Source organism: Bombus impatiens, unplaced genomic scaffold (genome assembly GCF_000188095.3).
Source record: "Bombus impatiens unplaced genomic scaffold, BIMP_2.2 scf_4016, whole genome shotgun sequence".
Lineage (NCBI taxonomy): Eukaryota > Metazoa > Arthropoda > Insecta > Hymenoptera > Apidae > Bombus > Bombus impatiens.
Genome location: NT_180435.1, coordinates 748,568 through 763,202, shown reverse-complemented (window position 1 = coordinate 763,202; position 14,635 = coordinate 748,568). Strand labels below are relative to the sequence as shown.

The 14,635-nt window shown below is 46.3% G+C and overlaps 2 protein-coding genes and 1 long non-coding RNA gene across 3 annotated transcripts in view; 2 read left to right on the top strand and 1 right to left on the bottom strand.

The window, feature by feature from the left end:
* Window positions 1-2,651: 2,651 nt before the first annotated feature.
* On the top strand, window positions 2,652-6,166 carry LOC100748793 (U-scoloptoxin(01)-Cw1a). Its single transcript, XM_003494870.4, has 5 exons — window positions 2,652-3,269; window positions 3,451-3,522; window positions 5,344-5,466; window positions 5,543-5,644; window positions 5,720-6,166. Exons 2-5 carry the CDS (start codon window positions 3,451-3,453, stop codon window positions 5,795-5,797), a joined length of 375 nt encoding a protein of 124 aa, XP_003494918.1. The 5' UTR covers window positions 2,652-3,269; the 3' UTR covers window positions 5,798-6,166.
* Window positions 6,167-8,672: 2,506 nt separating this feature from the next.
* Window positions 8,673-14,635, top strand: part of LOC100748671 (zinc finger CCCH domain-containing protein 13) — a 19,107-nt gene continuing 13,144 nt past the window's right edge. The window contains exon 1 of the mRNA XM_003494869.4: window positions 8,673-8,962. The gene's annotated coding sequence lies outside the window, so the exon portion shown is untranslated. The remainder of the gene's footprint in view (window positions 8,963-14,635) is intronic.
* The window catches only part of LOC117152514, a 12,270-nt gene continuing 6,552 nt past the window's right edge, over window positions 8,918-14,635 (bottom strand). Inside the window, exons 3-4 of the long non-coding RNA XR_004462908.1 lie at window positions 9,134-9,281; window positions 8,918-9,049 (exon numbers count right to left, since the gene is read on the bottom strand). This is a non-coding gene — a long non-coding RNA (uncharacterized LOC117152514). The remainder of the gene's footprint in view (window positions 9,050-9,133; window positions 9,282-14,635) is intronic.

The following is a 14,635-nucleotide window of genomic DNA, read 5'->3' as shown; positions in this document are numbered from 1 at the left end:
CGCGTCTATTGTTATCGTCAAACTTTTGATAAATCTCAAGTAAGCGAGATAACAACGGCGATTCTATCTTCGCGCGCCAACAGTCACGAATAAGACAGAAATGGACTATTTGTTCGAACGAAGATAGAAGAAAATAGCAGTTTTATTTCTAATCGCAACGGTCTTTGTTTTATCGAATCGAAGGATTCGCTCTCGTCGCTGTGAACGTTCGCATTTCTCCGTTACTACGCTCCTTCGTTTTACAATGAGATTCGAGTGACTATTAATTTGCCGACGAACAGGTGTCGCGCTACCGAATGTGGGACAGCCTCGGCCAGTCTCGTTCAAGCACAACCGGAATGTATTGTAAAACATACAGCAACGATGTTACGTGTCAGAGATATCGTAAGCACAGATATCGATGATAAAAGCGAAGAAATTGGCGAACGCGTAGCTTGCGTTGCTAGCAAAGCGAGTCGAAAGACGCTTCCTAGCATTCGTTATAATTGATGTTATATTGCTTACGTAACTCTGGATACAATAAAATCCATACGCTACCAACAGAGTGTTACGTAAAAAAAGATAGCGAAGCTTCGATTGTGCGCATATGCACAGGTACCAAGATGCGGATAAAAATCGAGATATCAATTAAAATAATTAGACAATCGGCGGACGCGTAACTAAATCGATAAGGATTTCTAACGATAGATTCGAAAACGCGTCGAGAATCGACCGATGATCGTTGCGCGCGATTACTAGTTTGTCACCACCTCGAAACAGGCGATGAAAAACAGAACGATCGGATTGCTAATACGACAAACTTGACGATACTCCGCCCCATACTTTGGTTAGTAATTAATCCCGTAATATCGTAATTAAATATTTAATCGGTCGACACAGTGGTAGAAACGTGAGAAAAAACTTTCATGTCGCTTTTGTACGGCGACAGGAAAGATGCTCGGAAGTCAACTCGTTACGAAATTACGAAGGCTTATAGCGACTGAACATTGCCGAGCGTGTGAAAATTCGGAATATAGAGTAACCGTCTGACGAAAGTGTCCATTAAAACAAATGGTCCCCTTTTGATCGCCTGTTTCTGAAAAAAAAAACACACGGTCTCGTCCATTCTTACCGCGACAACACCTGCGCTTTTACGCTGCACAGCATTGGAAACAGCAACGTTAACAGATACGTTGCGCGATAACGCGTTTGAAGCATCGATAGAACCAGTCTTGTATCGGGGAGTCACCAAGAGATTTTTTAACGCGACTATAACATTCTTAATAACAGGTTTCTTAACAAGAGAGGAAAACAAAAGTTTTCTTCTTCGTCGACGCTTGGCGTTTCCCTCGAGATACGATTGCCTGCTATTTTCAGTCGTAAAACAGCCGAGCGGACCTTCCCACGAACGTTACACGGATTTTGTAATCGGCGTGATATATAATTAAGAATAATTTAATTCAAAACGACAACTATCCTCCTCTTGTCTTTCTTCTTCTTGTCCATTCTTCTTTCGCGTCTAAAATACACGATCGTTACACAAGTGGCGTCTTAGTATTAGCCGTGGCAACCGTTTTACTTTGTAAACTACACGAACGTTTGATAAATCGCTGCAGGATATATTTGAAAACGACGCAGTATTTTGTTACTCGATTCGAAGGTAAAGTATGCGAACCGTGGCTAAAATCAGCTATCTAATACCATGGAATTTGCATGTCAATCTCGAAATGTTCGCGGTCAGCAATTATGCGCCGCTAATTGGCACTGAACGCGCCTCGAAAATTAAGGGGCTACCGAGAAGAGGATGGAACAGACTACGGCATGCAAATGAACGATTTGATCGTGCGAGATTTCTATTTTCCGCCTGTTTAGCTACGTCGTACTTCGAGGTATCTCGATCGGAAGAAAGGAAGTAGTTTGGAGCTTCCTATTTCCTTGAGAGATATATATATTTTTCTTTTTTTTTTTTCTTTTTTTCTCGCTTGATTGCAACCTCCTGTACTTGATAAATGGTAACGAACGCGTACTTTCAATTTTATTGGGAAATCTTCCTTCGTAGCAGAAAAAATGAAATGGAAGAATCCTTGTATCTAGCCTTATCGGAGGATGTTGAGAAAAAACGGAAAATCGATATGACAAGTAACTTAGCCGGATACTTTAATTCGATAAGTCGCAGGATGGTCAGTGACAGATATTAACCTGCATGTTTCCCACTAAGTCATTCTCGATCCAATCGTGTTCTGTCATCGTTCGAATCGACAAATTTCTTAAGAGCTTAAAAAACAAACTTCTTCGGGTATAATACACAGGAGGAAGGCAGCGTGGTTAAACCTTGGATACACTGTGCGAGATAAGACCGAGTGATTTCGGCACTGGTACACGTGACGAGGATTTTCCATTCTGCAGAGAATCCCACGAAAACAAAAAACCTAGCTATCAGATCGATGGGATCGGTGAAATAATCTAGAGCATCTTCCCCGCGAAAATGCGAAAACGCATACAATGAAATTAATATTATACAATCGCACCGAATCGGTGAAAAGTATCGGATATGGTAGAGGAAAACATTCCACGAGAAAACTGTCTGGGAGTAACGTAACGAAATTTCGAAGGAACCGGCAGGTTCTTCCCTTGGTCCTTGTAACAAGATCGTGTTTTCACGGTTGTAGAAGCACAGACGTTGCGTAAACGTGGAGCAACGTCCACTTTGTGTTCGAGGTACAAAAATAACGACAACGCTGGATCGATCGTGCTCTCATGGCTGATGAACGAAAGATCGCTGATCGACTCGCGTTCTTACCTATTTCCTCTTTTCAACCCCTTTCGGCGAAGACGTCGAAAGATATGGCTGAAACGCGTAAAAGAAGTTGCAACCCTGACTCGAGTATGATCCTTACGACTGTTTTCACGGGTGTAAGAACACGAGACGGATTGCGTAAGAGAAGAATCTGCGGCATCGTAGAAACGAATCCCTCCCCTACCTCCTTGGGATCTTCTCTTTCTCCGTTCGTCCGGTGTGGGAGCCCCGGAAAAGAGGGGCTCTCAAGAACCCCCCCTTGTTTCTGCTCGATCTCTAAAGCCATATATATACCACCACTTCATGGTAGCATCCTTCGAGAAAGAAACTTTGCCCGTAACACCGTGGAGACCGAACTTGCAGGCGGAGGTCCAGCGGATCGGGACCGGTGAGTGCATTGTGCCAAGATCCGAAATCGAAACTCATCCTAAGATAAATGAACACCACGTGGAAGGACACTGCGGATTAAGGTGATTGGATCTTTTACGAAACGGTAAGATTTTATTTCCCTCCGCTTCCAACAACTTGGAAAGCTTCGATGCCCGGTCTTCTAAAACATACAATCAAGAAGAATACTCGAGTTCGAGGAAACGAGTAGAACTTGGATGAAATTAATCGATCTTCCATCTGATTATTTCAAATTTATTAATCGACGATTTCATCCGATTTTTTAGATGATTTCGCGGTACCAAGTTTTGTGCGCGCTGCTCCTATTCGGCGCTGTTTTGCTGTACCAAGCGATGGCGGTAAGTGACACGATTCGCCGCGTTTTCCTCTAAAACCGTTCGATTCGTAGTTCGAATTGCATATAATATATGTATATTCAGCAGGGAGTATCGTGCACGCAATGCCTTTACGAAAGCAGCGCTGAATTAAAGTGCGAAATTATTATATTCACCGTACTTTCTCACGTGCAACAATGACAGAGGGAGGACGGTATCTTCTCGCGTCATCTTCGCCAAGTGGCGGCATGAAGTAATTCATTAATTAAGTCGTGTTGCGCGAGCGCGTTTTCTCGCGCGCTTCCTTGGACAAAGTGGTTCGGAAACGTGCGTTAAAATTTCCACGTCTTCCAGGTCTGTTACGTTCGAATAAGATTGCGCAACGCCAGAGATGGGTCCTGGCAAAACCATCCGGCATTCCGGAATTACGAAACCGTGTGATTCGAGCGCGGATCTACGCGTGTTCATCGACGGCACTTTTATTCGCGCGTTTATCGATGGTCGATCGTGCGACTACCGAGCCGCAAGCATATTCATTTTCACCGGAAACGATGGCCGTGAACGCGGATCGAAACGCAAGGGGACCGAATTTTCAATGCCGCCGAGCCACCGGCCAGAAAACTGAAAATGATTAATTAATCCGCCGATCGTTATCGCGTTAACATTCACGGTACGCGATTCCAGAAATTCTTTCTTCATCCTTTGAAGAAACCATCCAGCCATTGTGCCATTATGTAACGCAGAATTCTTCGACATTCAGCTTTTGCGGTCAAATCGTCTTTAAAATTTTACGATCGTCCATTTCGTACGTAGTAGGCATCCGTTCGCAGCCGTTACCAGGTTTATACAGAGGATTTTTCAACACCTCGTTGCATATCCAGCGAGAGGCAAATTTAACGGTTACGTCTTTTCTCGCGAGGGAAGGTTCGACGATCGTCGAGCAGAACCCTGACCTACCCTAGTTTCGCTGGCGGTAACCGCACCATGGATTACGGGCGTGTTTTCTTGCCAGGCGTCGAAATCACCCGTCACGTCGAAAGGGTGGAGGCAGTGTCTTGCGGTTGCGCGCGTGTTAGTGGACGGGAGATCGAGTACAAAGGCACGGAGATGCGCATCCGCTTGCGGGGAACAATGTAACCCGACTTCCGGTCAAACATCGGCACGTACACGCACTGGACTGGCTCGATCCGACGTTGTGTCGCAACAGCCTCTTTTTTTCTTCTCGTTTTGACCGATAGCCAATTGCGAAAAAGATCGCGCAACCAGATTCCCCTGCGATCCGCCGCGATTTGAACGTTGTTTAAAGGCTGCTTGGATCATTAACCCTATGCCTTTTCCTTAACCCCTTTCGCATTTTATCTTCGTTGCGCGATCCAACGGTTGGATAGAAATTTTTGTTAATGACCTAACAAGCGCTCGATGCATCGTGCATAACAATTGCGCTACGAAAGGAAGCGCAACTTATAGCGTGCATCCTCGTTCGGTCCACATTCCATTGTGAGCGATGATAGATGACGAAAGCTGTCGGTGACGTTTCGTCACAGACCCAAGGGAATTGCAATGTAAATAACGCTTTTCATAGTTGCTCCTTCTCGGCTAATTGTCTTTGTTCCAAGAGAAATCAAGATGTAATTCGCGCAACTTATTTGAATTGAAATACGTAAGCCGTAATTCGATTACCCTGCATATTCTACGTATACGTTGCACGCATACTCCCTGAAATCTTCGTTATCGCGTTACGAGTTGCAACAGGCTTGCACCGTATGCGCGTCCCTGTACGATTAACGTTAATCGAGATGCGACAGTTTCAAACATCTCGCCTACCAATCTCTACTGACGTTTCAGCAAGTAGACGGCTATACACCTGGCGTGGATTATCCGATCTACGACTCGGTACCTTTCGGCCTTACGTTTACCTGCGGGGGCAAGTTACCTGGTTACTATGCCGATCCTGAAGCTAGATGTCAGGCAAGTTTACGCCGTTAAATCGTGCCGTCTGATCGAAACACAGAAGGATGAACGCGATTTTGAAATTTTTTATTAGGTCTGGCATTGGTGTTTGCCAAATGGGCGCCAGTTCAGCTTCCTCTGTCCAAACGGCACAGTTTTCAGCCAATCGGCCCGTGTCTGCGATTGGTGGTTCAAGGTACCGCATTCTCCATGTACATCGATCTTCGTCATTTCTGTTCGAGGTCTGCTTAAAACTTTTTCTTTATCGTAGGTTGATTGCAACGACTCGCCGAGATTGTACGGTATCAACGACGACCTGTACAGAGATGTGAACGGGAACAAGATCTAACGCTCTGATTGTAAAATCTGTGAACATTTAAACGCGTGTTAACAAAGAGTATATTTCTGTGTACAGTTTCTTCGAGACAAGAGAGTATTTCAATAGAAGCGAGATTCGTCCAACGAGTTGTGAGTTCCTAGCTTGCCGGCAGAGAAACGCGTGAACAGAACGCTGTAATATTCTCAGACGCTAAATCGCACGACGACGATCGATCGCTACAGGCTGATCGAACTTTTAGCTAGATAGAATTTCATCGCAGGTGCTGATCACTTCCATAGAACAATGAAAAATCTCTGTATCTTCCCACAAACCATCCGAATAGTTCTAACCGCCTTATAACAGATTCGATTCTTCAATAAAGAACAACAGATGCATTAACTTTTTGCTACGTGTTGAACGTGACCGTGCCTTGGTCGCGCTTTAATCGTACCGGTCATCGTGCCTTTTTATCGTAAAACTATGTTAAGAGAGAAAAATCCCGGGGAGAGGAGGAAAGAACGCGCGATCGTGCATCGCGAAACTCGAAATCGCATCGAACGATTTCTTGGCATGATCGAACAATAGAAAGCGAGCGAGTGATCGACGCGAACGACCAGCTCTTTCCCTACCTTTTTCCTGTCAAACGCTGGCCATCCGCGCTACGCTTTTCCGTTTACGTTTTACATGCACGCTGCGTCGCGAGTCTTCTTCCCCTCCTTCTTCCCTCGCGTATCTTTCGAGATCGATTAGAAAGAAATGCCGATCGTATCTTCGACCAAATCGCGCGGAAGCCTCGCCGCGCCGGCTCGTTTTTCTTCCGATCGAACAACGTGTAATTACCGCGAGGAATTTCAATCGATGCCTCGGACATTACGTAAACGAATAGAGATTTGACGCGGTCACTTACGAAATCCTCCTAACTTCCACCTGTCGAACAAGTTTTTAGAGTGTCAAGGCCAAAGTCATCGTCGAACACCGTTATTACGATTATGCGCCGTTGACCACACGAATCAAATGAAAAATACATGAATCGTATCGTAGCCAGCTCGTTGCGCGTAATTACGACACCGTCCGACATCGGGACGATGCCGTGACATCTCTAGAAGATCGAAGCGTCGCGCAGGATTACGAGGAATTTGCGTGCGGAACTTTCGAGCGGCGAGCGAGTTAAAATTCCGGGCGCGTAAAAAACACGCATCGAGACGTTCCTCCTCGAGCGAATCGCGAGCGCAAATATCACGGGCGTACCCGACGCCTCGTCCTCAAATTCTTGACGATCCCCTTTCAAAGATCAACAGGCGTGTCGTGGCAAGTCATGCTTCGGACACTGATCAAGATCATCGGCATTCGTCATATCTACGATATCGATCTGGATTGAACGAACTGTTCTATTAGCAGGCAACAAGTATCGGGACACAAACTCGCGATACGGCTAGCTGCGAAAAGTATTTATACGTACCCTTGTATCTCTATCAAACGTTCAAACACCGCAATTACGATGATATGCAAGTACTTTTTATAACCTTTATATTATATATGACGGTACAATAGATTTGTAGCGACGTAACTAGAAAATATGAACAAAGAATGGCATTGGATTTGTAAATATCGACACGTGTTCTGACACTTGTGGCCGACAATGTAAATCTTCGTCGAGTTTTACGAACCCATCGACTGTAAAATGGCCGACGAAATGACGCGACCTTATCTCGAGGAAAAGAACGTAAGACAAGGGAGATCGAGGCCTTGAATCTCGAAAAAGAAAGGAGTTGTCGTCCTTAGAGAAAGCAGTGAACTTTGATGGAACGATCCATCTCATGGGCACGGGTGAGTTCCGATTATCGCGATGGGATCCTGTTTTACGATCCTGCCAACGAAGCCGAATCAAGAATAAATCGCAGCTGGACGGCCATCGCAGTTTTCATCGAAGGTTAACAAACTTCTCATCTCGGATTTCTTCTTCGAACGAATCCAAAAATGGTCGGCACGTAGGCGCGTCAATTGCACTGGTATTCCCTTAAAGTTAGAAAGGACTAGTCGAAGGAGTGGAAGCTGGTTAGAATACTTTCTTCGAGTAGCTATAACTCTATTCGCTCGATGCCTGACCCTGAAGGTGATTTATCGAAAAGCCAGTCGGCTCGCTCGGAGAGTCGATCGCTTTTTCGCGTCTAACGGCGTTCGATTGCGAAAGAATCACGGTGCGAGCCTCGCGGGAAACCAAACTTCCTATTTCCAAAGAGTTAGGCGTGTTGTCGTCGGCCGAGAAAGCGATTAATAGAATTCTAGAGGCGCGATGTACTCGCCGGTTCCACGAATTTGTCCTCCTCCGTGTCCTTCGTCGGCGGAGACGACGTTCCACTTTCACTTCGTTCCTTCGATCTTTCGAAAAATTACAATTACGAGGAGTTTGCTACGTAGCTGGCTCCGGTTACTCACGAAAGATCACAAGGATGCGCGAGTCGGAATCCCCTGAAGGCGCCACGAGACCTTTGCAACTCCGCTCGAGATATACCTTGGTCCTTTGTTTGGACGCGCTCTAAAGAAGAGGACGAAGAGTAAAAAACAGACCGTGCGGTAAAAGCAAGATGCAATGTCCATAGAAATGGATGGCCTTCTAACGCGTCGCTCAAGAGTCAAGTTTGAAAGGTTCGACGGTAAATAGCATTGGTTCTGTTCGAGTTGTGTCGACGCTGACTATCAGGTGGCGACGCAGGTGCTCCTCGCGAACCTTTCGCTCGGTGGGGACCGTTTTTTTGACAGAGCTACGCCAATGCGAGGCCAGCCAAGGCGCCTATGTACGTCCAGCCCCCTTCTCTCTCTCTTCGACCTTATCCTCCGTCGTAGAAAGCTCGACCAGACGACGCTGGCCGGAGCACAACGCTCCTGCTGCTCACTTTTCCACTTCCATCGCGCAGTCTTCTGGCCGGACCGGACGCGGTCTTGCCCTCAACCAGCAAACGCGGTGTTTCCCCGGGTGATTCCCCCCGAAAATTTGAGCATCGATCCACCCCCGTTTAGAGCGGGTTCGAGTTGCCGAGCGTGCCCTGCCGAACACAGTGCTTTCTCGAGATCGTTCGCTGGCAGAGAAGTAGTCGCGCGGTGTACAGGTGTGACAAGTATACTTGGAGTGCGCCTCGATGTGAGCACGGTGCTTTCATGAGGGATTAAGGAATAATCGACGGAGCCGAGAGACAGGTCTGTGCATTTCTTTTGTCCAAAGCAACTTCTATCTCTAAGAACGTGGCACGCTTTCTAGAAACGGCAAGTTTCTCGATCGAAAATCTGCAAAAGTTTGAATAAGAGCGATCGATTATTCCGGGCAAACAGATTGGTCGTTCGAAGAAAAGAGAGCCACAATGGAAATACCTTTAGATGGAAATCGAGGTTTTTCTCGGGTTATTCTCGCTGTTAGAATAGGAGAGTTTACGAGATTAACGTGGCGAAAGTAGTGGCAATCGCTTCGCTGTTCGTACTCGCGAACGTTGGCTTCTTTTCTCCACCGAATCCAGACGAGCTAGGCAAATTAAATTCGGATTACTTAAGCAGCGGTAATCACAGTGTTTTATTCACAAACGGTACGAGTCGTCGGCTTCTGCCCGCGGCCAGAATGTCAGCATTTTCTTGCGACAATCCGTCCACGTGAGCGTTCCAGACGACTTGAACCGTACCTCGCGGCTAAAGAAACTACTTGAACCAACTTCTCGCCCGATATAGTCGAAAGAAAAGATCGACCACGCAATACCCTGGTCAAATTTTCGTAAGGAGAGAAAACTGTACGGCGCGTTGGCGTGAAAATAGTCTTTCGTCGGTTTCGCCATCCCCGGCATCCATCGACTCGATATTTCACGACATCTTACGAGAGACAGCGAGAGAAGCATGGTCGATCGATCAAATCGAGACAAACGATACGGTACGTTTGAAATCGTGAAAGGACGATCGGGCAGAGCGCGAGAGCTTCAGGAGTAAAATAAAGGCGCCAGGACTTTCGCTGACCATCCCATCCTCTCCCTCTTTCGCCGAAACGTTTTTACATCTTCGGATGACAACGAAAGCGAACTGGTTCTATCGTCGAATTTACAGTCCGCCCGACTTTCCATTCCTTTTTTTCTTCCGTGGAAAAAAGAACGCGACTCCTACGCTCACCATCTCCCTCGAGGTTGTTTAATAAGGTGAAAGGAGAAAAAAACACCACCGGTACGTTTGCTTCGAGTCGGTCGTATTTTTGTTTCCAGCGTTTTTCAGTCTGTAATTTTCATAACTCGGTATTTTCGTGCGTTTCGAATAAGTTTCGAATAAAACCGCGGATTTCTATTCTGCTCGAGGATCGGTGCATCAACGAGCACCAACATACTGCTATCGTTCGAGGAAATATATTCAGACTCGGTACACGTGTTAAGAACGCACTCACGCGAATGTACGCACGCATCGCCGTAACTACGATTGAAGTATGTATTTTTTTTTTTATATATATTGTAAAAAGGGTTCTCGTTGACCTCTAAAAAATGGAATATTTCCACGCTCTTTCGTTTATACATTTCCGCGATTTCAATCCATCGAAGGAAAAGAAGTCGAGGATAATGGAGATTGTTTGGGAAATTCGAACGCTCTGACTCGCGATCAGTTCCATTTTCTGTCTGATTCGTTCGAACGATATATATCGTGAAATACAACATTAGTACACTTCCATTTTGCACCAGAATATGGCGTGTAGCGTAACGTTCTCCGCGAGTTACGCGTCTTACAACATCACGGCGATAAACAAGCGGGCGTAATTTTAATCGTTAATCAAGTTACACGCCGACTAATTCTAGCTGCGATTTTTTTCAACGGTCTATGGAAATGAACGAACCGCCGTTCACGGCGTATCGGCTACTTTGTCGATTAATCTCGTGGTTTTCCGTAACCTCGACAGTGCCTCGACCAACCGCTCTCTCTCTCTCTCTCTCTCTCTCTCTCTCTGTTTCTCTTTCCTTTGGTGTCTCCCTTTCGTTCTCTCCTTCCTCCTCATTGCATTCTAACGCGTCCACGTTCACTTTCGATCGGCGGATTCCGTGGCCGATTCTACACACGCTTGAAAGTGAATTTATTTCGCGAGGAGCCCGTTAGACTCGCGACACGCCTAGCCGGCCTAATTACTCGCCACACCACGAAATCACTGTTTCGAGTCTCCGCGGAAACTTAAACGTCTGGAAGCGTTCCGCGGCCGGAAACTAAGCCGCTCTGCGATCTTATTGATCGTCGATCAGTCGATGAGATGTCAAACGAAGCAACTTGCATAAATGTACATCGAGATACGGAGAAACCGCTCGTAAAGGAGCAAAACGTGAAAGCTCTGGGAATCTGACAGGATCGAGCGGATGCGAGGAAAGCGAGGAAAGTAGCGTGGAGAATGAACGCTTGCTTCCCTCTGAAACTAAGAAATAGGCTCGTTCCAATAATTATAGGTTGCAAATCGCAGCTCGATCGCGCATAAACCGCCGACGACTATGGCTGGCTGTTGCGTAATCAGCGAGCGCTTTCGCGAGCTTACGTTTGACACGTCGACCGATATTTTACCGAGTCTTTTTCGATAAACAATATCGAGAGCGCGCGAGCTCGAACGAACGCCGCGTTACGACACGAGAACGCGCGTCGTCCAGCCGCGGTCTGCTTTCTCCCGCTATACGCTGTCGGAAAAATAAACGAGCTACTTGGTCGTAATCGAACAGCCGGAATAGGCTTAATGGCCGGGTCGATTTGCCACGAAAATCGAGCCAATTCTTTCCCCAAAGTACACCGCGTCCCGATCAGGTTCCAAGCAGAATCGCAAACGTGAAACGTTGAACACGACGACTTACATGTACACGTGGTGCGAAACATTTTTCACGCATGCACGCGTGATTGGACAGTGACGAAAGTTTCATCGGGCGCGATATCTTTTAAATGCGTCGATCGCAACGGGCCGGTCGACAATTCCATTCGCAAAGAATTCTCTCGAAAGTGAATATCACGTGTACGGCTAACGAGAACCGTCGTCGCCCGTACCCGATAATGTGCTATTAACGATAAATAGTATTATAAAAAGTACCCCGCGGTGGTCTCGTGATGCTGCTGGTCTTGCACGAGCGTGCGAATGATTTTTGCAACTATTTTTTATTCTTTGGTGAGTCGATCTTTCCTCTCGATTTCGAAAATGTTCTCGGCAATTGTAACGCGAAACTCTTAACGACTGTAGGGAAAGGAGAGTTGAGTCGTCTATCGAGTATCGGGAACAGAGACGAGGGAAAGACGATTTTGGCAACTATTTGTCGCCTTGGGACAAAGCGAAATTTGACCATCGCTTTCGAAACGAAACAAAGTGTGTCAGACTGTTCTACGAGGCACGCGTAAATATTGCGCGATATCTACTTTCGATGATGCCCGCGCGATCTGCACCGATCTATTCGATATACACGATCTGTCTTCGTGAACGATACTTTGAAGTAGTAATGCGAACAGCGGCTGTGAAACCGAGAGACAGACCAGAAACCGGTGATCGTGAAACTTCCATTCAAGCAGAGACGATCGTGCGACTTTCTGGAAAAAGACTCGAAAGATAAAGCGGCGAATTAAGTAAATTGCGTTGCAAACGTTAGTTCTAGTTTCTTTAGTAGCATTCGTCCTTTCTATACCTGGCTTCTCATAATAATTCGACTAATTAATCGCACGCTCTTCTGTGATCTCGTGCCATTCGATGGTTCGAGTATTCGCCATTTCGATGGCGGTGTAATTTCTAGACGCGGGTATAATTTAAGAAGCGGTAGGAAGCAATCGTAAAACGTCCGTTGTACGATTCAGTATCGGGCTCGTTATGTTCTCTCAGCGCGCTATCGTTGCTGTAGTTGAAAAAGACTAGAAAAGAGGCGTAACGGCTTCACGACACGTTAATTGCGCTAATTATACACGCGAGTCTCTTTCTCTCGCGAGAAAGAAATTCGTAGGAGAAAGAGGAGGATGAGAAGACAAGTCCAATTTCCGATTCCGGCAATGTTTCTTTCCGTGCAATCACTTTCCTGCGGTTTCGGAATCACGTCGATTCCCAGTTACAAAATTTTCTCCGAAACGATGGCGAAATCGGATTCTGGATCGTGGAACGACCGCCGATAAGCGTAATATGGCTGCAGGCCGCGAAAACAAATGGAAAGCGTACGTCTTCTTTTATTACCACTTTCCTTATCATTAATGTCGTTAATTTCGCTAACTCGTGGCTCGTTTTTGCCTTTTACCGTCCAACTAACGCCGAAGCAAGAAAAAAGCGGTACGACTCCGCGAGCAGAAGCCTCGCACCGTTAGCGTTCTGGGGCTGTAACGCCGGTTTATTTGTCGCGGCAGGCTTACACAATGTGTCGATAAAACGTGGCAAATAGCAGTTTACGGTCGAATAAATTTTATTCACGATGGAGAGTGAAATCGTTTATCCCAAAGCCGGTTCTCTCCGCGGCAAGAGCAACGTAGTCACCGCCTCTCACGGATCGTCGTTCCACAAAACGTTTCGATTTTGTCAATTAAAAATCAAACCTCGCATCCTCGATTCCTGGTTGAACGAACTCGACCGGAAAACTCACGAATCTAGCGATCACCGCGACGATGATAAACGCGCTCCTTAATCAACGATTACCACCGATGAATGGATGCCGCGTTACGTAAGTTGACCGCTTTTATCGAACGCGAGATCGATTATATTTGCCGAACGATACGACAGACCGGTATTTATACGAGAGAACAGCGTTACCAAGAATTGTAATCATTAGAACTAATAAGTACGATACGATTGTACGAAAAATCGAGGACTATACCGTTCTGGAAGAAGGCCCGGTATGAGAACGTTCGATCGCAAACGAACGATAGGATCTTTGAAACTCTAACAAGCGCAATTTTTCGTAGTCGAGGCAGCTGTTTCCTCCTCTCGTTCGATCGAATGTTCGTTGTCTTGTGGCGTAAAGCAGGCGTGTCGCGTATCAGCTTTTGTCAGTTTTACTCGCACGCGACCAATCCGGATAATTCTGGCACCTTGACACGAAAAACCAGTCAGCATTAAAGCGCACCTTCGCAGCAACGATGCTCGATTTTCATGTCTCTGTGAGCGAGTAAGATACATTGAAATATATTTCCATGCTTTCAAGGCCTAGCTTTTCAAGGTAGATCCGCGTTATCCTAATTCCTCTCTGTTACGACAACAGCTGTCCGAGCTACCAGGCGAATAAAAGCGATCGCGATATAGTCTCGTTCCATATTCTTCGGGCAAGTATCGACGTCAGTGGCATACTCGTTCGCCTGTACAATCCAATACTTTCTACATACGAAATAGCAATCCATTTCCTAAACGACGTGGAGGATTATTAACGATGCGAAAGAAACCGACGTTCGTGGTCTGTCTCGTTATCCTACGATCGCGTCTACCAATAACTGTAAACCGTGATTTTAATTGAAAGCGACGAACGAGAAGAACGAGACGGAGTCTGCGCCTGATATCGCGCCGGGTCTGACCACAGTCCTCTCTATCTACTGTACGTAATTATGTGCTGTGCACCGCGAATGCAACAAGTGTCTAACGAGTTACGGCGTTGGAGAAGACCGCGTGCACGTCTATATGGAATGTACATTATACCGGTACTCGTCTCGACGGGACACTTTCTACCCACGACGCAGTAATCCGTAGTCCAATGAGCATGAAACACGGATAAAAGTGGCAGCTAGCGGTCGTGTGAAACGCGCCTGTTCCCCCGTTTCAATTCGCCTGCGTCGTATCCCATATCCCTGATCCAACGACTGGGAAAATATCGCGTTACCTTCCTTTTTCAGGATCGAACTTAATTGCTCTGTGCCTTGACCTCGCCCGATCGGTCGCGT